Source organism: Pogona vitticeps, chromosome 1 (genome assembly GCF_051106095.1).
Source record: "Pogona vitticeps strain Pit_001003342236 chromosome 1, PviZW2.1, whole genome shotgun sequence".
Classification (NCBI taxonomy): domain Eukaryota; kingdom Metazoa; phylum Chordata; class Lepidosauria; order Squamata; family Agamidae; genus Pogona; species Pogona vitticeps.
The window spans coordinates 294,428,507-294,453,790 of NC_135783.1; the positions used below are offsets into that span (position 1 = coordinate 294,428,507).

At 40.0% G+C, this 25,284-nt stretch overlaps 1 protein-coding gene across 48 annotated transcripts in view; it reads left to right on the forward strand.

Annotated features, from left to right (window-relative positions):
• Window positions 1-25,284, forward strand: part of GPHN (gephyrin) — a 454,199-nt gene that overhangs the window by 299,871 nt on the left and 129,044 nt on the right. For 23 of the 48 annotated variants that reach the window (XM_072986103.2, XM_078390238.1, XM_078390313.1 and 20 more), the window contains 2 exons: window positions 16,580-16,636; window positions 19,968-20,033. The exons of 7 other annotated variants lie outside the window; for them this stretch is intronic. In XM_072986103.2, the coding sequence (XP_072842204.2) occupies window positions 16,580-16,636; window positions 19,968-20,033 (123 nt within the window). Of the gene's footprint in view, window positions 1-16,579; window positions 16,637-19,446; window positions 19,519-19,967; window positions 20,034-25,284 lie in introns of all 48 variants that reach the window. 18 more of the 48 variants (XM_078390248.1, XM_072986098.2, XM_078390265.1 and 15 more) reach the window with 2 other exon arrangements.

Genomic DNA, 25,284 nt, shown 5'->3' on the forward strand with positions numbered 1-25,284 from the left:
TGTTCAACTCCAAAACGGATGAATTGATGGAAAATCTCCACAAACTTAGAAAAACAGCAAAGTCTTATGTGCCACAGCAGACGTACAGGTAACAGAAAACCACATATTGAAAACCGTATTATCAGCAGCAGCCCTACCAATACCTGCAGCCTTTTCATCCATACCGACAGCAACACCAAGACCGATCTTACCAGTCAACATCTACCTCAACACCACAGTTTCGACACCAACAGCCACACAACCAGAGAGAACCCTTGCAGAAACAATATCAGAAGGGTAAGCAATACTCTTAATTCTGATTACTCAGATTTCCAAACGTGACCCTGATTCCCTGCCAGAATGGAATACAATAACTACTGACAAATGGGTCCTATCTATAATTGATATGGGTACCTTATCAAATTCATCAAAACCCCTCCAACTAACTATATCAAGACTATCCATTTCTCTTCTACCCTACAGGAGGAAATAACATCCTTCCTTCAAAAGCGTGCTAGAATTCCAGTTCCACCCTCTTTGATAAATGAGGGCTTCTACTCCAGATAGTTTGTGGACCCAAAGAAGGATGGAGGGCTTCACTCCATCCTTGACCTTAGGAAATTAAACAAATTTATCAGACCAAATAAATTCTATATGCTAACGCTTGATACCATTATTCCCCTTCTCTCACAGGGAAACTCGTTTGTGGTCATCGATCTGAAGGATGCATACTTCCACATTTTGATACATCCTCTTCATCAAAGATTCCTGAGATTCTGGTTCGAAAATGTAACATACCAATTCTGCACCCTCCCATTTGGGCTATCAACAGCACCAAGGACATTCACAAAGTGCATGGCTCCTACTGTATAACAGCCCATCTACAATTACAGGAGATTACTGTACCATCTTCCCTTATATCGACGATTGACTTATAATAGCTCAATCATACCATGCTGCTGTCAAAGCTACCAGGACCACTTTGGACACTCTGTGAAGATTAGGCCTAAAGGTAAATTAGGACAAATCTCCTCTAGAACCATCTCAAAGAATCGACTATATAGGAGCAGACCTGGACTCTATAAAACAAGAGCCTTCCTGCCCCCTCAAAGAATTGTCAAACTACATCAGGCCATTCAACCATTCCAACCACACACAAAGGTCTCAGTGCACAAAGCACAACACTTCCTAGCTCTACAACCACAGTCTTCACTCACACAAGGCTCAAGATGCAATCGCTACAGGCATGGCTTCTATCCCTCTTTAACCCTATGATAGACCATCATTCAAAACATCTGCTAGTGACACCAGAAGTAGCAGAACAGCTTACCTGGTGGATTTCCATTCCAAATCTCACCATGGGCAGACCCTTCAAACCGACATTCTCAATACAAGTGACTATGGCCACAAGCCCCTCTGAATGGGAGACACATTGTCAAGAACTTTGCACGCTTGGCCTATGGACAAGAAAAGAAAGATAACTACACATAAATCAACTAAAAATATTAGCCATAATAAAAGTTTATCGAACATTCCTATTGCGCATCCAGGGACAAACGCTACAACTGATAACCGACAATACCACAGCTATGTACTATATAAACAAACAGGGGGGCACACACTCACTCCCCCTTTTGTTCCTCACGGTGGACCTCTGGGAATGGTGCTGCCTTCATCACATTTTTCCACACGCTGTCCATATCTCAACAACCACGTGGCAGACCTTCTAAGCCGATTACTGACCCATACACACGAATAGACACTAGACAATGCTGTTTTCCAAACGATCTGTCACCGTTGGGGATAACCATCAATAGACCTTTTTGCTGCTCGGGACAACACCAAATACCCCAGGTACTGTTCGAGAACGGGAATCAATGCCGAGTCTCTCGGAGATGCGTTTATGATAGACTGGACAAGAGAATTCCTGTACAGTGGTGCCTCGCGTTACGATGTTAATTCGTTCCAGCGAAATCGCTGTAGAACAAAACATAAAGCGAAATTAAAAAGCCCATAGAAACGCATTAAAACCCGATTAATGCATTCCTATGGGCTTGAAACTCACCGTCCAGCGAAGATCCTCCATAGCGTGGCCATTTTCGCTGCCTGTGCAACGAGGAATCCGTCCCAGAAAACAGCGGGCAGCCGAGGAGTTCCGGCAGTAGTACTCACAGGAAGTATGAAAACCCTATTGATCATTAACATATATTTACCTCCTACATCTAGAAAAGCAGAAGTAGAAGGAAATTGGACAGACCTCGAAAACTATGTAAGAGAGCTTATCATGGAACATTCGGATGCTTTGGTCCTGGCTGGTGGGGATCTAAACGCCCGTATGGGACCAGATGACGACTATCTGGGAACCAAATTCAAGATGATAGCCAGTATAAGAAACGATAATGTGGGGACCCTGAGTCAGGAGAGGGCATCTAAAGATCAACGTGCAAACTTTGCTGGGGCCTGTCTGTACAAATTTGCCTACAGATTGGGCCTCTCAGTTCTAAATGGCACAATCACAGGTGATACCCCAGGAAAATACACATTTATGGCAGCATCCAAAGCTAGTACAGTTGACTACATCCTGGTGTGTAGGGGGCTCCTTTCCATGGTTGAAACTCTCCAAGTACTGCCTTACATGGAGGGGGATCATTTCCCCCTACATCTAAGTTTTCACCTAAACATTAGAAATCTAGACACAGAACCAAGATATCATACTGAAATCACAGCATTAGAAAGATTGGGTTGCCGAGTAAGATGGTCACCTAAACTGGCACAAAATTTAAAACAGTTTTTAACCTCGGAAAATCTGATTGATGCCCTTAATCCAGTAGGAAGCCAGACAGCCCACCAGAATCCTATAGATACATATGAAACTCTCTTACAACAGCTAAATCCGCACCTTGTCCACTCATACAGCAGAAACCTTCAGAAATCATATAATCGATCCAAACCTTGGTTCAACCAAAACTGTAAGGCAGCAAAACAATTAGTAAATCAGACATACCAGGAATACCTGAGAGCAGAAGACCATGTCAAAAAAGAGGCCCTCCTAAAACTATTGATACATAAAAAAGAATACAAACAGCGGATACAATACAGTAAAAGAGAACACACGAGAGAACTATGGAGGAAAGTGATAGACGCAGCAAAAGACAAAAATCCATCCCTTTTCTGGAAACTAATCTCAGGCAGACTATCAGAGCCCAAACAACCTTTATCCTCTTGTATTCCACCAGATAAATGGGTATCCCACTTTACAAGTATGTACGAGGATGTCATTGTACCCCCTTTTTCACTAATGCTTGGAAGCACTCCCAAATGGCCCCCGGTGACTCCAGGTGAAATAATAGCTCACATAGATCAGCTAAAAAATGGAAAAGCCCCAGGCCTTGATGGCATCCCACCAGAACTCCTAAAAGAAAACAAGATATGGTGGGGCTCTTTTCTAGCACCACTCTTCACCCATATCAGTGACACAGGCCATATCCCAATATCATGGAAAACGGCCATAGTGGTCCCATTTTATAAGAAGGGGAAAAGGGAAGATCCAGCCAACTACAGGCCAATAAGTTTGCTGAATATTATAAGCAAACTATATGCAAGGCATCTCCTAGGCAAACTCCTGGAGTGGCTCGAAGGAGAAAATATCATTGGGGCAGAACAAGCAGGCTTTCAGCCAGGGAGATCCACAATAGAACAATGCCTAATCATACAACATCTTATAGAAAAATACTCAGCCAAAGAAGTAACATCACTCTATGCCGCCTTTGTGGACTTTAAATCAGCATTCGATTCTATATCGAGAACACACCTCTGGGACAACCTAACAAATTCATCTATAGACAAAAGATTTCTATATCTAATCAGGGCCCTACATGAAGAAACATACTTGAGAGTCAGGTGCAGCAGACAAGGACACCTCACGGAATCTGTGCAAATGCACAGAGGTGTTAGGCAAGGCTGCCTATTGGCACCAGCATTATTCATCTTTTACATAAATGATTTATCTAGCTGGCTTAACACCGCTGATCTCCATTCTCCTAAACTTGTAGATAGAACAGTGCCAGCTTTACTCTATGCTGATGATACAGTAATTCTATCCAGAACCCCCATAGGGCTGAGGAGAGCACTTAAGAAGCTTGCCTCATACTGTGAATATAAATCCCTAACCATCAACTATCAGAAGACCAAGATAGTCGCCTTTGGACAGAGACCTAAGATTCGGTCATGGCAAATAAATGGGCACAGTATCGAGCAGGTGAACAGCTTCAAATATCTGGGGGTAGTACTACAGGCCTCGGGGTCTAGGCTTCAGCACAGTAAATTTGTGGCAGATCAGGGAGAAAGATCGGCAAATAGTATAGTAAAATTCTATCTCTCCCAAGGAGGGTCCTTTATACCAGCAGCCCTCAAACTCTATAAAGCAAAGGCTCTAGCTCAGCTGCTGTACGGCTCATTCATGGGGCCACCCAGCTCTCACTTTGCATCACAAGAAATAGTTCAATCTAAATTTTTAAAAACAATACTCCAGGTCCCCAGATGTGTGTCAAATGCAAGGATAAGGCTAGAAACAGGATGCCTTAAAGTAGAAGCCTGGATTAGGATTCAATCTATATATGTGTGGCTAAAGGGACAGCTAAACCCAACAGGCCTATTTTCCTTGATATTCAATGATAACTACCAATCTAAGTGGGTTAAATTGGTCCAGGGATACCTGGGGAAAATTGGCCTCTCACCTCAGGCACTCTTTGCTTCTGGAATAGAGCAGGCAAAACAAATAGTTAAGCAAAGAATAGAGGACAATGAATATCAAACAGACCTCTCTAGCATTCAAAACATGGCGGTAAGGACTTACATCAAAAACTGTATGGAGCCATCCAAATACCTAACATCGTTGGAAATTAAAGGAACTAGAAGAGCCTTTACTTTGGCAAGGTGTTTGGCCCTCCCCTCTCCTGTACTAGAAGGGAAGTATAAAAATACCCCTTTTGCTGAAAGGTTATGCTCCTGCCACCTGAGGGAGATTGAGACCATACAGCATATGTTCTTCACCTGCCCGTTGTATGAAGCAGTGCGAAAAGAGACTATAACCCCCTTAATAGATAGATTGCCAGGACGTTCGGAGGGAAATAGGCTTGAGTTCCTCCTTTCAGATGTTAATGTGCAGATCACCTGTTGGGTTGCGAGGTTCTGTGTTGCAATACTTCGGATGCGGAAGTCAAATATCAAATAGATTGCAGTCTCCAGTTGTGTGTATGCCATCATGTTTTAATGGAATACTGACAGTTAAAAATTCTAGTGTTTTATAAGGTTTTATACTTATGTGACTGGTCTAAGGACCGTAAATAAACTTCTATTCTATTCTAATCAGCGGGCAGCCATTTTGGATAAGAAGCTACCATTAAAACAGAATATGGAGAGACAGAATGGTTTGCTATAGGAAAAGGAGACGGATAAGCATGCAATTTATCTCCTTATTTGTTCAATCTGTACACAGAACATATCAAATGGAAAGCAGCAATGACTTAGAATGACTTTTGATGTAAGTAAAAGAAGTGCCAATGTGGGACTTCAGTTATACATTAAGAAGACAAAAGTCATGGCTACGGAAGAACTACACAACTTGAAGAAATTTAAATTGTTAAAGATTTTTTTATATACCTTAGTTCAACCATCAATCCAAATAGAAAATGCAGCCAAATCATAAGGCTGAGACTTGGAAGGACAGCAATGAAAGAATTAGAAAAGATTATTATAGTGATGCCCCGCAAGACGAATCCCTCGTGGGACGAAAAACTTGCAAGATGAAAGCGTCTTGCAAGGTTTTAGGTGACTCGCAAGACAAAAAGTTTCTATGGCCATGCTTCGCAAGACTGTTTGGGGGGGGGGGTTGTTTTAAATTGCACAACCGTTAATACCCAGGATGCATTGTTCCTGGAAATTTAAAAAGCCTCCCCAGTGCAGCCTGGGTTCACTTCAGTTCCAGGGTTGACTTCTAGGAGCAACTGGGGTCTATGCTGTGGGTGCACCCTGTCTTGGAAGGTTTTCAGAACTTTGGGTTTTATTTGGGGACATCTCAAGCATTTGAAAGGTAGGGAGCTTGGCTTCATCATGTGCATTTGTTCTCCTGTGTTGGGCGGGGGACTGTTAAGGCATTTTTTTAAAAAAAAAATTGTAAGTTGCAGAGGAAAGGTACAGCTTCACCATGTGCATTTGTTCTCCTGTGTTGGGGGGGACGCTGTTATGCCACTTGTTTGTCCAGGGCAGATTTGGCCAGGCGTGGAAAGGTGTGTGGGAAGGTGCGTGTGAAGTGGATGTGAAGCATTGCCTTTTGTTTTTGTGAACGTAGCAACTGTGCTGACATGGGTCCCAAGAAGGCTGCTCCTGCAGAGGCTGGGAAGAGGACAAAGGACAAGATTACATTTGAGATAAAGAAGGAGACCATCAGGAAGCACGACAGAGGCATGCGAGTGACAGACCTCACCAGGGAGTACGGGAGGAATCCATCCACCATCGGGACCATTCTGAAGATGAGGGAGAAGATCCTTGCCACAGATGTAGCCAAGGGTGTCACCAGGATTGTGAAGAACCTGCCCAGCTGTTCTGGAGGAGGTGGAGAAGTTGCTGCTCATCTGGATGGAAGAGAAGCAGCGTGCAGGGGACACAGTGACTGAGGCTGTCATTTGTGAGAAGGCCAAGGCCTTGCACGCAAACCTCGTATAGCAGGAGCCAGGAACTTCAGCCAAGCCAGAAATCTTCAAGGCAAGCAGAGGCTGGTTTGAAAGATTCAAAACCAGATCTGGAATCCTCAACGTGGTCAGGCATAGAGAGACTGCCAGTTCCGATGTTCCTGCGGCTGAGGACTTTGCCACAGAGTTCCTGGAAGTTATGACAACACAGGGCTACCTTCCACAGCAGGCCTTCAGCTGTGATGAGACCGGGCTGTTTTGGAAGAGGATGCCCAAAAGGACCTTCCTCACTCAAGAGGAGACCAAGCTGCCTGGCCACGAGCCCATGAAGGACCGTCTAACCCTCCTCTTCTGTGCCAACGCCAGCGGGGACCTGAAGATAAAGCCCCTGCTTTTGTAGCACTCCGAGAACCCACAGGCCTTCAATAAGCACAAGGTGAACAAAGGCCAGCTGAGCGTGTTGTGGCGATCCAACGCTAAGGCTTGGGTCATATGCATCCTATTTGTGGACTGGATCAAACTGGCTTTTGGCCTAGCTGTCAAGCAGTACCTGCTGGACAACAACCTGCCGTTGAAGGCCCTGTTTCTGATGAACAATGCTCCTGCTCATCCTCCAGGCCTTGAGGAAGACTTGTTAGACAATTTCCGCTTCATCAGAATCATGTTCCTGCCACCTAACAGCACCCCAGTACTCCAGCCAATGGATCAGCAGGTCATCGCCAATTTCAAAAAGCACTACACCAAGGAGCCTTTCAGGCGCTCCTTTGAGGTGACCGATTGCACCAACCTCACCCCCCATGAATTCTGGAGAGACCACTTTCACATCGTCAGCTGCTTGAAGATGATCACCACAACCTGGAAAGGGATCAGCCAGAGAACTCTGAATTCCTCTTGGCGCAACCTGTTGCCAGACTGTGTGGCAACAAGTGACTCTGATGCTTCTGCGCTTGCACCAGAGTCAACAATGCTAGAGGACATTGTTTCCTTGGGGAGGACCATGGGCCTCAAGGTCACAGCGGAGGACATCTGCGAGCTGGTGGAGGACCACGACCAAGACCTGTCCATCCAGGAGCTGTTCGAACTGCAGGCACAGGCCTCTGCTCCAGCATGGCCTGTGCCTGCAGAAGAGGGAGAAGCAACAAGTGAGGAACAGCTGTCCACCACGAATCTGAAGGACATCTGCCAGCAGTGGAAAAATGTGCAGACTTATGCACAGCGGCACCACCTGGACAAGGCTCTGGCACGTGACCTTGCAAACATGTTTAACACAAGGGTCATGTCCTCTTTCAGAGAGGTGCTGAAAAGGTGGCAGAAGCAGCAGACCATGGAGAGGTTCAACATGAAGAAGCAAAGAGAGGAAGATGAACCTGCTGCTTCTACCAGCTGTGTCCAGTTGCCTTCTTCCTCCTCGTCATCGTCCTAGAAGCCTTGCAGTGAAGCCTTAAAGTCTGTCTCCAGTTTCTTGACTTAAAAGACTGGTCCTGTAGGTTTAGGCACTTCAGCCTCACTTGTTCACTTTAAAATGTGATTTAAGAAGTTTCTGTAGTGTTGGTTTCTCTATGATGTCCCTGTTTACATGCCTTGAAAATGCACTTTCTGAAGAGTTTTGCACAATCCAAGGACTGTTCGTGACTGTTTCTGTTCAGTTTCAGTGTTGATCCCCAAGTCAGATGGTCCTGCTTCATGTTTGCTGATTTTTAAATGTTTTTCTGTCATGTTTTCAAAGTTGAAGTTTTATACTTGAAATTTTTGAAATCCTCTCTACAGTATTTATGCCTTTAAAGAGCACTGAATAAACACTTTGTAAACCAAATTTGATTTTGTTTTGACTTTTTTTACTTTTTTTTCTCTTCTCACGAGATGGCCAAAGTATTGGAGCCTCAGCTTCAAGATCTATCCTTCCAGTGAGCACTCAGGGTTGAGTTCCTTCAAAATGGATAGGTTTGTTCTCCTTGCAGTCAAGGGGACTCTCAAGAGTCTCCTCCAGCACCACAATTCAAAAGCATTAATTCTTCAGTGGTCAGCTTTCTTTATGGTCCAGATCTCACTTCCATACATCACTACAAGAAAAACCATAGCTTTGACTATGTGGACCTTTGTCGGCAAGGTGATATCTCTGCTTTTTAAAGATGCTGTCTAGGTTTGTCATTGCTTTCCTCCCAAGAAGCAGGTGTCTTTTAATTTTGTGGCTGCTGTCACCATCTGCAGTGATCATGGAGGTAAAATCTGTCACTGCCTCCATATCTAACCCTTCTATTTGCCAGGAGGTGATGGGACCAGTGGCCATGATCTTAGGTTTTTTTTATGAGCTTCAGGCCGTTTTTTTTTTTGCGCTCTCTTTCACCCTCATTAAGAGGTTCTTTAATTCCTCCTCACTTTCTGCCATCAGAGCGGTATCATCTGCGTATCTGAGATTGTTGATATTTCTTCTGGCATTCTTAATTCCAGTTTGGGATTCATCCAGTCCAGCCTTTCGTATGATGTATTCTGCATATAAGTTAAATAAGCATGGAGACATTATACAGCCTTGTCGTACTCCTTTCCCAATTTTGAACCAATCAGTTGTTCCATATCTAGTTCTAACTGTCCCACGTATAGGTTTCTCAGGAGATAGATAAGGTGATCAGGCACTCCCATTTCTTTAAGGACTTGCCATAGTTTGCTGTGGTCCACACAGTCAGAGGCTTTTGCCTAGTCAATGAAGCAGACGTAGATTTTATTTTTTTTTTGAATCTCTGGTTTTCTCCATAATCCAGCACATGTTAGCAAATTGGTCTCTAGTTCCTCTGCCCCTTCAAAATCCAGCTGGTACTTCTGGGAGTTCTGGGTCCACATACTGCTGAAGCCTACCTTGAAGGATTTTGAACACAACCTTGCTAGCGTGTGAAATGAATGCAATTGTAGAGTAGTTGGAGCATTCTTTGGCAAGGCCCTTCTTTGGGATTGGGATGTAGATTGATCTTTTCCAGTCCTCTGGCCACTGTTGAGTTTTCCAAACTTGTTGGCATATTGAGTGTTGCACTTTAATAGCAACATCTTTTAAGATTTTAAATAGTTCAACTGGAATGCCATCACCTCCACTGGCCTTGTTGTTAGCCATGCTTTCTAAGGCCCACTTGACTTTACTCTCCAGGATGTCTGGCTTAAGGTCAGCAGCCATACTGTCTGGGTTGTCTGGGTGCTGCATGTGTTGCTCTCAAACTAACAGTATATGGGCCAAGGTTTGACAAATTATCAGCATGCATACAAGATCAAAAATCACATTGTGCAAAAGCATGCCAAGTTGAGTATCCCTTATCAAGCTTCTACTTCTGGAAGTTCTCTGCCCACATACTGCTGAAGCCTTCCTTGTAGGATTTTGAGCATACTGCTGAAGCCTACCTTGTAGGATTTTGAGCATAACCTTGCTAGCGTGTGAAATGAATGCAATTATATGGTAGTTGGTAATTGGAGCATTCTTTGGCACTTCACTTCTTTTGGATTGGGATGTAAACTGATCTTTTCCAATCATCTGGCCACTGCTGAGTTTTCCATTGATGATGATAAAAAAATGTGCACTGGTCCTTTGATGTTGGGCTCTGGCACCAGGGTGGGTGACATGACCTTTAGCCTGGTTTGTTCCTTTTTGCACACCACACACAGAATGATTAAAGTGGTAGGAAACCCCCCCAACTCGGAAGTCTCTAGCAAACACGTCATTGCTAGCAGCACTCTGGCAGCCATTGATAATGATTAAATCCTCTGCCAGGTAGCAAAAATTCAATGCAACTTGCTAGGCATGTTGGACACCTTACTACCCCCTATACCACCCCATGGCTGGTGTGCAATGTGTTCCATCAAAAATAGTGCACATCTTTATTAAATTTGGTGCATCCTACTAGTTCGGTACACAGCCTGTGTAGATTCAATAAGATTTTGAATTCAAATAATGTATCATTTCCTTCCTTTCAAATAAAGCGGGTAATGTTGGTGTATATAAATTTTGGAATGGTAAAACTTTAAAAAGTTCCCTGACCCCTGCTCTAAACCAATCCTCTGTTTGAATTGTTCTACTGTACCTAATTACTGCATCCATTTTATCATATTTTCTTTAATTACTTCCTGTTCCATATTTCTTTCCAATAATACTTTATACAACTTTGTAATTTGGTGATTTTCTTTTCCCCATATTATCTTGTCAAGTTCCATAGGTTCTTTAATCAATCCTATTAATTTATTATCCATTTTCATTCTTTCTGATAGCTGTCTGTGTGGAAACCACTGGCATATTATTCCTACTTGATTCATTTCTTGTCTTGTTCTTAATCTTAGTTGTCCATCATCTTCCCCTGTGAGTAGATCTTTATATGTTAACCATTTATCACTCCTTATGTCAACTTCCTTTGAGAGAGCTTCATGTGGGGACATCCACATTGGAATCCCATGATAAAAAATCCCTTTTTAGTTCTCCCATACTTTTATTAATGCTTGTGTTATTATATTATTATCAAAAGCTTTGTTCGGTTTCTTTTTTCCATACCATAAGTATGCATGAAGTCCATATTTTAAATCTTTGCTTTCTAGTATTAATAGTTTTTCATCCTCCATTCTTTCTTAATCTGTTAATGACATTCATTTAACAAGTTAAATGCTCTGAATTTTAAATTTTAATAGGGTCCAGTTAATTTCACATTATAGTTGATTAAATGTTCTGGCCTTAATACTGCTCCGGTATTTACTGTATATACCATGGAAAGTAAATCTGTCAAAATTCTAAACAAGGATATGCCAAAAAATATGGGAGAAAACCCCAATGCCCCAGAGACTGGAAATTTATGATGCTTAATTGAATAATAGCCTGGATTAAGTATCAGTTGTTAGTTGAATTACATCTCATACTGTATTTTTCCATGTGTAAAATGACACTTTTTCCTAAAATAATTAGAGGAAAATTGTACACAAAAGGCAGCAGCAAGAGGCGGAGATGAAGGCAAAGAAGCAGCCGCTCTTGGCTGCCTCTCGCAGCTGCCCTTTTACTGCTGCCACCGCCGGCCAATCACCCCCTTCAGTGCCACTGCTGGGGCTTCCTCCAGCTCACATCATCACCTTGTCCCCTCACTGACCACGGGCGGGGGGGCGATCAGACTGCTGCAGCAGTCAGTGGGCAGCCGCAAGAGGCAACCGAGCACCACTGCTCCTTTTCCTCCATCTCCGCCTCTGGCTGCTTCTTCTTCCGCCACTGGTTGTGGGCTCAGTGATCATGCAGCCCTTTGACTACTGCTTTCCCCTTCCTTTTGCTAAGTCCCGTGGAGCTTAGCAAAAGGAGGTGGAAAGTAGCAGTCAAAGGAATTGTGCAGCCTTTTGATCCCTGCTTTCCTCTTCCTTTTTGCTAAGCCCCATGCTTAGGAAGTGGTGGGGAAAGCAGCGATCAAATTTTCTGATTTGTGGTTAGAAAAGTGGGGATCATCTTATACATCGGGTTGTCTTATAAATGGAAAAATAAGGTATATTGACTATACAAGTCTTTAGCAAGAGGTTAAATAGCTCAATCTAAGTAATAGTCAAAAGGTTTTCATTGTGGACAACTAGAAGCTAAATAATATAAATGGTTAGAGATTATATTCAGGAAATTAGTGGAAACAGAATTATATAAAATTGCCTTTAATAACTTATCCCCCAGATGCTGTTAATATTTATTTCTTTTCTTTTTCTTTTTGTATTAATTTTATGTCTAGATAATTGAACCACCATATTGATTGTATTGTTATATGGGATTGTGTGGCGTTCTGAGTTTTAACTTGTAAAGTGCTCAGAGCACTGTTTCCACTAATGGAGCAGTATATAAATCAAATAAATAAATAAAATGTTCTTTAATTTGTTCAGTACAGAAGACATCTTCCCCCTTTAAAAGGCAACTTCTGAAAGGAATGAAAGGAAGCAAAGAACAAGGAGTTTCAGTTTCCCTGTCAGTTACTTATCTGTTCTAGATTCTCACAGCAAGTTCCTTTGCTATCTGCAGGATTCTAGATACAACTAGGAAAGCTACTTGATAATTAAATGTTTTGTCCAAATACTGCTCCAGAACTGTCCTCTGGAGCCAAATTAGGGCATCAGGAGGAGAAAAAAATCTATGTTCATCATGTGCTAAAAGAACAGGAATCTTTTAATCTATGCCAGAAATGTTCCTTAGCTTCATCACTGGTAGCCATTTACCCAGTATTGGTTTCTGCTTTACATAATCAAGTTCAAATATTGCAATTTAGCAACAAAAAACTTCAAAGAATTTCAAAAGATAAAATTAGTATTTTTCTTATGTGCTGCCGGGTTATAGCAACCTTTTCTTTCAGGGCAGACTTGATTTAAATCAAATGGATTTTGACAATTTAAATAAAATTGGTTTTCTAATTTACATAATTCTTTAAATCGATTTGATTTTAAGAAAATCATTGATTTTTATCCTCCCTGGGTGGTTTTAGTGGTTTAGTGACCACTGAAAAGTCCTGTTGTTAACAGCACTGCTTGGTTCCATCATGGCTTCTGTTCTTAAATTAGACATCTCTTATTTCGTCTTTCTATTTTTTCATATAGTATAGCACTTTAACATTATTTTACTAGAAGCACATTCAGCATTTCTTGTTTTTGTTATGTGATTTAATACTATAGATCCTGTTAGAGTACTATTGGCTGGCTTATGGTGACTCACAAAGAGAGTATGGCTTAATAAGAAGCTGATGGCGTATACCAAGGTCCAGGTCTATAGAGCCTGAGTACACTCCTGTACTGCAGTGAGTCCTGGACCCTTTGTGCACGGCAGGAGAGGAAGCTGAACACATTCCATATGCGTTGTCTCCGACACATTTTTGGCACCACCTGGCAGGACAAAGTTCCAAACAGAATAGTCCTAGAATGAGCTGGAATTTTTTTAGCATGTATGAAACAGTGATGTCTCAGGAATGTCGTGAGAATGGCTGATGGTCGAATTCCAAAAGATCTCCTGTATGGAGAATTAGTGCAGCGAAATCACCTCAGAGGGAGACCACAGCTGCGATAGAAGATATCTGCTAGCGGAATCTGAAGGCCTTAGGAATGGACCTCAACAGATGGGAAACGTTGACATCTGAGTGTTCAGCCTGGAGGCAAGCGGTACAGCATGGCCTCTCCCAATTTGAAGAGGCACTTGTTCAGCAGGCCGAGGCAAAGAGGCAGTCCCAAAAGCAGCAAAATTAGGGAGCTGGACAGGGGACAGATTGTATTTTTCTTCAGTGTGGAAGGGATTGTCACTCTCAAATAGGCCTTCTCAGCCACACTAGAATAGAGGTCCAAGACCTCTATTCAGAGCACAGTACCATAGTCTCTCGAGACTGAAGGATCCCTACAGAATATTATTATTGGTAATCATGTATTAATATCTTCCACTATTAATATAGAAGAAATACAAATCAGTTACAGTGGTGCCTTGACATACAAGCTTAATCCGTATTGGAATGGTGTTCTTAAGTCAAAACGTTCGTAAGTCAAAGCACGATTTCTCATAGGAATGCATTGAAAACCAATAAATCTGTTCCGGATGAAGAAACAAATACCCTAAAAATAAAAAAATAAAACACTGCAAGCCCCTGGGGCTGCAAAAAACAAAACAAATCCCACAATAATCAGAAACATAACCCCCTGGTAGGCCTGGTTTACCCTCTGGGAAAGCCTGCAATGGGTTTCCCATGACGGCGGGGAAGCTCCGGGAGGCCTCCGAAGGCGGCGATGGCGGCGGCAGGGGACCCCCGGGAGGTCTCCCATGACATCAGAGAAGGCCCGGGAGCCTGGCGATGATGGCAGCGGAAGACCCGCAGGAGGTCTCCCATGGTGGCAGGAAAGCCCTGGGAGGTCTCCGAAGGCGGCAATGGCGGCGGCACCAGAAGCCTGGGAGGCTGAGCCTCTGTTTCCCCAACCATTGGGATGAAAGCGCTATAAAGAAGCAGCCTCTTTGCCACCAACGGTTAGGTTTTTTTCAATTTCCCACCCCTTTTCCCTGCCTGTTCCTGTTTGCAGGTCAAAGCTCCGACCACAAGTCAAATCAGATTTTGTGGCCAGAGCTTTTCGTAAGTCAAATTGTTCGTAGGTCAGGGCGTTCGTAAGTGAAGGGACCACTGTACTTATTTTAGTGGAGTACAGCTTTTCCCCAATAGTTTGTACTGAAAGATTACTAGATCACTTCTGAGTTGTATTTCCAAATCAATAGCTGTATTTTTTTTTCACTTTAAAATATATAATTGGAGCATAACACTGCTATTGTACCCAGAAGTAATTTCTGTTGAATTCAGTGGCATGTACTTCCAGGTAAGTGGGTATAAAACTGGCCTAAATGAATGTTCTATAAACCTATGCTCATAGATATAAGTAGGTATTTAAACTTTATGTTTACTTATTTTTCTTGTTAACTCTTGTTGCTTGATCTGTTTTCCTTTGCTTATTTGCTAATTCTCCTTATTTATTATTACAGATTCCTGTGTTACGTTATCTTCTTCCTTATGTTATTTGACTTCCATGGTCTCATTTCTGTGGTATTCTTGGTATCATTTCTATATTTGGGTATTTAATAAGCATACTATCTAAATTCTCTGTTTGAAACAAAATAGTTCAATGAAACTTTCATTTTGTATTTTTTTTCCATCTTCTCTGTTTACAGTTGTCCATGTTCTACTAATTTGTAATTAGAATACTTGTGCAGTTTTTCAGTTTTATGCATGAGGAATTAAGGCACAGAAATACAAAGCCACTTGCCTGTGATCATAGAAGAAACCCGTGCCAGCTTCTTATACTGGAGTTTGTGACTTAATTATTTGCAAATAGAAAACAAAACAACTATTTCTCTGGCCATCTTTTTACTCAGTTATGCAAATATTTATTTTCGTTTCAGTCAACTGGAATCTTCCATGCTATTAAAATCTTCTACATTTTAAGTCCAAGTTGTCACAATTACTGTGGCCTCCAGTTATTGATGTGTTGTCTGCCCATTCCAGTGGGAACTTTCCCCATTCTCTGCATAGGTCTAACTCTAAGTCATCTGGACTTGTGGCATGTTAACCACATACAAAATTTTAGATACAGTAATATTAAATAGATTTATTTACCATTTTTATCAAAGCCAATGATAAAAAATATAAATTATATATTATACTATATAATATTTTCCCTTTATTCTTAATCGTTCTTCCTAGCAATGTGAAAACTTGATAAGCAGAAATGTTTCTTCATTCCACTGTACAATACAGAATTATCTTGATGTAAGCAAGAAAAAGAAAAAGGAGACCGGTATTGGAAACAGAACTAAGGATATGTCTTGGTTATTATTAAAATGCTTTTGGTATGGCATTAAAATTTTCTGGATGGGCAGCAAAATTATTTAATTTGGAACTAAGGACAGTGGCTGTTATCCTAATCTCTTCTAACATGGGGCAGCGGTTTATAATTCTGTTAGTTATCAGTGATCATCTTTAGCGGGGCTGAGAATTAATTTGTAGTACTGATGTCTCTAATTTGTGTGCTTGCCACTTTTTAACTTAGCACGTAGCACAAAATTATATTGCTACATGACTAAATGATACAGACATTTATCTTCTTTGTGTTATTACATTGGTCTAAATGAACCAGATCCAAAATATAATATCTTATGATATATGTACTGTTAAAAATATGACTTAATAAATATAGTGTGCCCATTTTAAGTACCAAATCTGTAGTGTTGTTAAAGAGGAGAATTCAGAAAGCAAATCATAATGTGATCCAGAAATGAGAGTCTGTGTCCTTGTTCCCTAGAAGTGTGTCAGAAAGTCAAATTGATGTCTTGCATGCACTGCTAACTGACTGTGTGGAAATTTTTTTAAGTTCACTTTTTTCTTTATTCTTCTGTCTTTTTTATCCATCTTCCCCCATTGTAGCAAATTAGACGCCCGGATGAAAGCAAAGGAGTTGCTAGTAGAGTTGGATCCCTCAAAGTAAATATGTTTCTAACTTTTATTTTGCAAGTTTTCTTCTATAGCTTACACTTTTCTTTGGGGTGTGTGGGGAGGGCAGACAGAGGGCGGGGCTTTTACATTTCTCATCATTTCATTGTTTTTACTTCAGTGTTTTATCACTGTTGGATCACATTTTGTTTATTTCTGTGCTACAAAAGAGCCACCATAATGCAGTTAGCTGAAAACTAGTTGCCTAATGACTAGCTCTAAACGTTGCCACTTATTCAGAAAATATCCATAGCTTCCTTAAAAAGTGCCTGTAATTAGGGAATCATCACATTTTCCTGATGGACCGCAGGACAGAATAAAATTATGGATTTAATGAAATTATGTTCATGCTATGTAGAGAAGAGGTCTGGATCATGATCCAGTATCTTTTTAAATCTACATCATTGTACTAAACATGGGTTGGGATATTTTGAAATAGGATTAAGTTGCACACATTCTGGTTAAGTGATACTTGGGTGAAATCACATTAAATTTTGAATTTTAGCTATTTCAGAGATAGATTGTTGTTTCTTAATGTTTTCACTCACTTCTTAATTTAAAAATACTGAGTGCATACATTAATTAGCTTATTGGGGGTAGTTGTTTGCAAAAGAATTTAAAAGGGGACTAGGAAGAGAAATGTTCTCTGAGATTTTTCTGAAAAAACATATTGTTAAATACTGTATAAATATCACACTCATTATCTGTCTTCTTTATAAATTTACATGCGACAGAACCAGATAGATATCTAAGCTATAACAGAGCTAGACAGGTATTTAGGCTTGTGTCCACCTTTTGTCCTTTAAGATGAGACTGATCTATCCCTCCTCGGACAGCTGACTGAAACATGCCAGTCTATTAAATAGACAGAATTTATTGAAATTTAAAAGCACAGGCATGGGTTTCACAGTAACTATGTAGCAGTGATTGTGGGCTCATATTTTTAATCTTCGAAGTATTTTACTTTCCTTTGTTTAGTTCTGTTTTTGCACTACATAAAGCATTCATTTTAGTTTATTTTCTTTGTTTTCATTCTACCAACCAATCCTGTCTTCTCTGTTTGTTTGCTTTTTTTTAAGTTTCGTACGCGCGTGCGTGTGTGTGTATCACCTGTATTCCAGGACAAGCCATCCTCTCTTTTCTCTTAATATGACCATATACAGCTGCTCTGTGTGAAAGTGTTGTTGCACTGAGCATAAAGACAGGGAAAGGAAAGGTGTGAGTATACGCCTATTTCCTATATTCAGTTCCATACAATTGACTTTATAATGGGGGGGGGGGGGAGAAAAAGTATTGTTATGTTTATGCCAAGGATTCAGAAAGGCATATACAACATTCCTCGCTGTCTTTCTTTGAGGTTTAATTTTTTTATTTGCTTTGGATTTTAAATTACCATACAAGTGAGAGATATTCTGTTTGTCTAGATATGTGCTATTTGAGTAAACAATAGAAACTTGAGTCCACTGTAAGTGAAATAAAATTGTAGGTTTAATTAAAATACATGTACATTGAAGGTGTACAGTTCCTGAGGCAATATGATCAACAGCAGGCATGATGAATTCTGGGAGCTGTACTCTTAAAACACATACCTGCACACTTCTGATGTACATAAAATTACCAGGGAATTCTGTTTTCAAACTGTATTGCAACAAACAAACAAACAAACAAACAAACAAAAACCAAAGCATCCTTACTATAAACAGTGTATTTCAATGCATATTGTAATGCAGAATTAATAAATGCAGCACTTGAAAATTTGAACTTTAGTTGCTTGGATCCAAAAGAAAGCAAATGGAAAGAAATTAACAGATGAAAAGTTCAGGATCTCTTGCTTAGTACAGCTATGTGCACAATGGGAGGTTAGGAGCCTTTCAGATAATTGTCAGTTGGGGCCCTGGGGAATTGGTGGCAGAGAAGGGAACAGCTGAAAACCGAGTGTTTGGGGTGGCTCTATCCTCATTGTGCCTGTTCATCTAGGAGCATTACCATAGGCCCATTTTCAGAGGGAAGAGAGAATAATAAACTTTTGTGAACTTCCTTCTATGAACTATCTATGAACTATGATAGTTCTGTGAACTGCCTTGGGTTCATCTAATTTATCCTATACAGTGACTGAAATCCTGTTTCTTTGTTATGCATGTGAAAGGCAAACAATGTAATTTCTAATGCCTTCTGTCTGGCAATTAATAAATCTCCACTGGAATTCTCAAGAATGAGGCAAGCCAGCAGGTTCATTTGCCCCCATCCCACCCCACAAATCCCAGCAGCAACTTGTTATTTGCCAGCTACAAGTGACGAAATGTTATGCTCTTCTGCATGCAACAGGGTGTCATTCAGTATGTTTATAATAGATTAACACTTAATATAATTATTTCACCAGTTTCTCAAGAAATACAGGCACCTATGATAATTTCTTAATTTGGTACTCATCTACTAAATATTAGAGTTTTTGCCATTTGGTTACAGCCATTTGGAACTGCATGCGCACTCTGCTTATTACAGATAATACTTAAAGTTTAGAACAATTCCAAAAGAGAGTTGTAATGAAGCAATCTGTGTTTACTAATTGAATCAACATTTGAATATTGACAAATATTTCCTGATTTTACTGAGTAGTTTTTTTTTCCCTTGCCAGAGTTTATGGAGTTTAAATTTGCGTTGTAGAAATACAGGATATATTACAAAGGCAGTGAGAAATGTGTTACACTATGATCTAATCTTTTTTTATCTGAAAAACGGAAACAAAGAATATGAAAAGAGAACAGGTTGCTCTTTCAATTCATTTTCTGATTTACATGTAGCTCCATCGAAAGCTGGAGGAGCTCAGAGGTCACCTAGAAGGAAATGTGAAAGGATGCTCTCTCCGAGTAAATGTACGATTTCACTTGGTGATTTATTTCTTAAAAAACTTCCACTGGTTGGTAACACCAAGTCTGATTGGTTTGTCCTCTCATTCCCATCTTTTGTTCCCTTTCTTCCCCTCTCCTTTTTCTGTTTCTTTTTCTAGCTGGGATTTCATTCTAGTAATCATGAGAAAGTAAACATTTAATAGGGTTTAATGCATAGCAAAATCCTGGTATGTGTTGACAATTGACTGAATTTTGGCTAGCATCTACGGTTGACATTGAACAAAAGAAAGTCCTTTCCAGAGTCATATTATTGCCTAAAGCCGCTTGCTAATTATAAAACGAATTCCCAACTCAGTAGTTCACGTGAACCATGCAAACCATATTAAATATCTCTGCTGCAGATTTAGATCATATGATCCTTTCACTATTTTACCTTTTTTTCCACTTTGACATGCCATGTTTTTAATTCCTAGAGTGGTACCAACATAAAAGACGTACAGCATGGGAAAACACATGTCACATGGGAGATGTCACACATAGTATGTGCAGTTTTCTTGCTCCAATTCTATTTGTTTATTTGTTTTTGTTTACTGAAAAGCAAGCTGTGTATGCTTTTTCCATTTGGTGGGAAAGCAGTTTGAGTCTTACGGTCATACATGCTCAAATGATAGGCAGCAAAAGGGTTTATCAATCCCTTCTCCCACTGCCATTTGCCCACTCTCGTTTGCAACTTCTGCAGTTGCTTTTCAGTTAAAAAAAAACAAGGTGCTGGGAGAAAGAATCACACAAGGTATGTAGTTCAGCCCTAATTCTAAGGATAGTAGGCATCCAGCAGGGGAAGGGATTCCAATTAGAATCACTGTGTAAAGAAAATGCTAAATTCATTGCCCCCAGTGAAAATGATCTCTGCCCCACCACCACACACATTCAAATTACCTAGACGTTAAAGAAAAATTAGCCACATAGGTTCAAATACATGATAAGTAATCATATCTAGTTTGACTCCTAGATAATATTATATTTACATGAACATTATGTTCTGAAAGTAAAATGATATTTGCTCTGTGCTAAATATATAACTGTCATCTTTATTTTTATCATCAGTTGCATACCTGCTATTCTGCCCTACAAATGATGTTCACATACAGTGTTCCCTTTCAGTTAATTTTTCATGGAGCCATAGATGTGACAAGAAAATCTTAAGTGATGAAGTTACTGAAGGAAAAAGATAATTTGATGTGTTATTTTTTAACTCTTGCTGACATAAAGTCAGTCCTGAAGGATCAGATGTAAGGGTAGAATCCAATGCTGAAGTTACTAATGCTGATGTCACAATAGACTCCAACAGAGGTGTGAGGGGTGATCTTGGTTTCCTACTGCAGCTCCCTGTGCACCCCATGCACCACAAAATTCAGCTTTAATGTAGCTCTAAAAATGGGAGAGTCAGGGAAGGAGATTCTGCCCTCCTGGTTCTATACTAACACTATCACATTGGTTTGGGGGAAAGCAAATTCTTTTCCTCTCTATACCTCAAACAATGCATGAAAATGACAACTTTCCGCCTCTTAAAAAATAAGCTAGTTAAAGAAAACATGTAACATCAGAGATCTGAACATTCTTTGTCAGATTCTTCACTAAAACTATCAAAACCTATGGTCAAATCCACAAAAAAGGGCTCACATGCAAACAACAATTGAGAGTTTTGTTTTAAGAAGAAATTGAGAGACTGTTTCTTCTTTCATCCAGGCTTTCAAGTGCTTTTTTTTTTCAGTGATAATGAACAGGGATAGGAAATTAGCATAGGCAACCTCAATCTAGACTGATGTTCTGACCCCAGATCTTATCCAAATTGTTTTACAAAGTTCAGTGTTCTAAAAAGTTTGAAGTTTAATAACTGAGAAGGTGGAATGGAGGAGGCTACTTGTCATTTTTCTGATCTAGCCAGGCAGGGACTTGAATCATTCGTGTTGTTTGTTTCCAAATTACAATTTTCTTAATTTTCTTTATAGTATTGATGATGACATTGTAGTCTTTTAGATATTGCTGGTCTCCAGTTCCCATCAGCTCATGCCAAAATGTACAGTAGTCAGGAGTGGTAGAAGTTGTAGTTGAATTATCTAGTGATCTAGGCTTTTCATTTCACTTCTTTATCGAGCAAGCAGGTTGCAAGTATATAAATGCCATGAAAATCTTTTGATTATTGGGGTCCATTTACGATACTACTTTTAGACCTAATAGCAAATACTTTGCATATAAGGCAACATGTATATGAAAGGGGGAGGGGGAGAATAAATTTTAATATATACCAACCTGGTTTCAGAAAAGAATTATTAACTCAGTTGTATAGTTTAGTATGGGGAATAGTTAAATTAACTTTTAGGAATGCAGTTTGATAGTAATTGGGGTAAATAGGAGATGAAAATCATGCTCAATTCTGTGCCTATTTAAGGTGGAACCTTTACAACATTTCAGAATTGTATCTGTTACCTTAATAATTGGACACACTGGAAATCAAAAGAAAGTTCTAGCTTTCTGAGCACTTGCGAACATTTTAAAAATCTGTTTTCTGTACACTAAATTCTATACTTTCTTGAACATGATTGTTCTTGTTTCACAAATGATATCCTTGTTTTATATAAAGTGCAAAATATATTTTGATAAACTGCAAACTATAACTTCGTAGTAACATAGTAGTAAAAAAAACTTGTGTATTAGGGATGTGACAGATAATCACAAAATTTTTCATGCTTTTTGATATTTTGAGTCTCATGATGACAAGACTCCCCACTGAGATCGGTGAAATTTTTCAGCTTCTTACAAAAGTAAGGTCTCAAACCCGTCTTCCTTTTCTTTTTTTTCTGCCCCATTCTGTGCCACAAAATTCCAAATTCTGCATAGCTTCATACCCTGTCTGATGAATCCTGCACATGAAAATGCCATTCTGCACAGAAATTGTCACAATCTTGCCATGTTCTGTATTCCTTTTTCTCTTTCAAGGACTGGATATGATATATGCTATTCTGCATTTCCATATTCTGCACATGAAAAATTCTAGTGCAGAAATACCTCACTGTGAGGAAAAAAGAGTGGGTTTTTTTCTTGCTTTGTCTCTAAGAGGAAGACACTGCAAAATTCACTTCCCTATTTCAAATTAATATGCAAGTCTAGAAAGCATTTTAGAAAACATTGTCTCTAGCGTTATTATGTGTTCTCAAGTTGCCTCTGACTTACGGTAATGCTATGAATGAGTGATCTCCAAAATGCCCTGTCCTCAACAAGCGAGCTCAGCTTTTGTAAACTCAGGCTATAGTTTCTTCAGGGAGTCAGCCCGTCTCATATTTGGTCTTACTCTTTTCCTGCTCCCTTTCACCTTTCCCAGTGGTTATTGTCTTTTCCAGAGAATCCTGCCTTCTCATGATGTGCTCAAAGTAGGACAGACTCAAATTCAACATTCTTCTCTCCACAGATATTTCAGACTTGATTTGATCTAGGGTCTACATGTTCATCCAAGGTATCTGTAAAGCTGTCCTGCAACACAACATTTCAGATTAATCTTTTTTTTTTTCTTGTCAGCTTCCTTTATTATATATCTTTCATCCCCATATATTGTGATTGGAAATAAAAGAACGTGGATTATCTTGGTTTTGATCTCCAGTGACACATCCTTACACTTGATCATCTTTTTTTTAAAAAAATCCCTTCCTAGTCTCACTCTTCTTCTCATTTCTTGGTTGCAATCTCACTTTGGGTTTATCTTTGGTGAGGCAGATAATAATTCATTCAAAACCTCCCACCTTTTACAGAGCTGATTTTAATATTTCAAATGCCCTTTTAGTCTCCAGGTTTGTGTTGGCATAATGGTATTGCTATTCAGAAAGCTTCCCAATTTGATTTCCATATGAATGTTCAAATTTTGCAGGGAAACCGTCCCATCACCATAAAATGGCTTGATTCAGATTCTGTAGCCTCTTAAGAATCTTTCTACTCATCCCACTACCACCTTAGTCTGACCTCTCCAGACAAACTTCTTCATAGCCAAATAAGATGAGGGATCAGTCTCTTTTGGCTTGCCAGGCTCCTGCATGTATATACCTCTGCATCTGCAATGTCCTTCCTCTGAGGTGGTGTTTCTGGAGGACTGGCCCCTGCCATGCTTGTCAAGAGAGTGTCCTAGAAAGCTTGCCCTATTGTAGCAGGGGTGAGGGGTTTGGACTCTAGAATACAATTGCTGGTACTGCTACTTAGGGTAGCATGAATGGCGCTAGTTTGTTCCTGCTCTTCGTGACCCCTTAGCGATAGCTGGATCTTCTTCACTAGCTACTGCTGGATGTGATGGAAAGTTGGCTGGCAGTCCTCCCACCCTCATATCCCCACTACTGCTTAATAGCCATTGCCTGCTATTTAATTCAGGCGTCCAAGAAGGTTGCTAGAACATATACTGCCTTCTTCTACAACAGGGATCAGGGAACTTTTTTACCTTCCCCCCCCCCCAAATTTTTTTATATATGCCGACATTACCCCCTTGATTTGAAAGGAAGGAAATCATACATTATTTGAATTCAAAATCTTACTGAATCTATTCAAAATTACTTTGAAAGCTGCAACTTAATTGAAAACTTCAGATTTTGGAGAAATGATGTTGCTTCATCTTGGTTATGAGAGCATCAATATTGGGGCTCTGCTCATCCTCATTACCCCCAGGATTTTCATTTTTACCCCATTTGGGGTAATTTACCCCTGTTTCCTGACCACTGTTCTACAAGGACACAAGCTTGTAGTGAAGCATGTTCTTTAGCTTGCTGGCCAGGGCCACCATTTTAGGCCAGAAAAAACACTGTTCTCCCTCTATGGAATCCCCCGTCCACCTAGACTGTTACCTCATTATGCCCTCCATCACTTATTTATTTATTTAGAAGATGTTTATCTCACATTTCTTCTTTAAAAAGACCCAGGATGGCTTACATCATTACAAATAAAATATTTTAAAGCTAAAAGTAGCAGAAACAGTAAGCGTACAAATATTTTAAAAGAATTACATGCTGAAATAATAAATAAAACCAGTATTAAAAATACATTTTAAAGCAACAGGTTACAACTAGGCTAATGTGATTTTCCCTCTCTTCTAGATCTGTGGTTCCCAACTTTGGGTAACTCGGGTGTTTTTGGACTGCAATTTCCAGAAAGCCCAGCCAACAGCAGCACTGGTGAAGGCTTCTGGGATTTGCAGTACAGTACAAGAAAATCTGGGTTACCTAAGGTTGGGAACCGTTGTTCTAGATATGAGGCACTGTGTTGGTAGTGTGTCTAAAGCCATCTAGTTCATGGTGAGAAAGAGATTGAGCTTACAACTTTTTAGTGTATTCCATTTTATTCAAGTATATGATGTTTGATAAGCCAAATTACACTGTTGAATACATTTTTTAAAATTTAGAACACTGAATAAGAAAAGTAAGTATAGCATCTATTAAATATATTTCAGCATAGTTTGGTAAAACATGTATAAGAATATTGTAGCCAGAAGAGCCTTGACCTATCATTTGTGGTTAAAATTCTTTATTCCACGCCTGAATATGCTGCTAAGAGAATTCATCAAAATAATATTGCTGTGGTTTGCTGCCATTTCTAGATGCATAAGATTGCATAGTATTAGTATGTTCACCCATCAAGGCCATAATTGCTTATGTGAAACCTGAATAGCATAGAAATGAGAGTCAGAACTAATTAATCCTATCATGTGTGCACTAAGTCAACTAAAGCAGTGGTCCCCAACGTTTTTGACACCGGGGACCA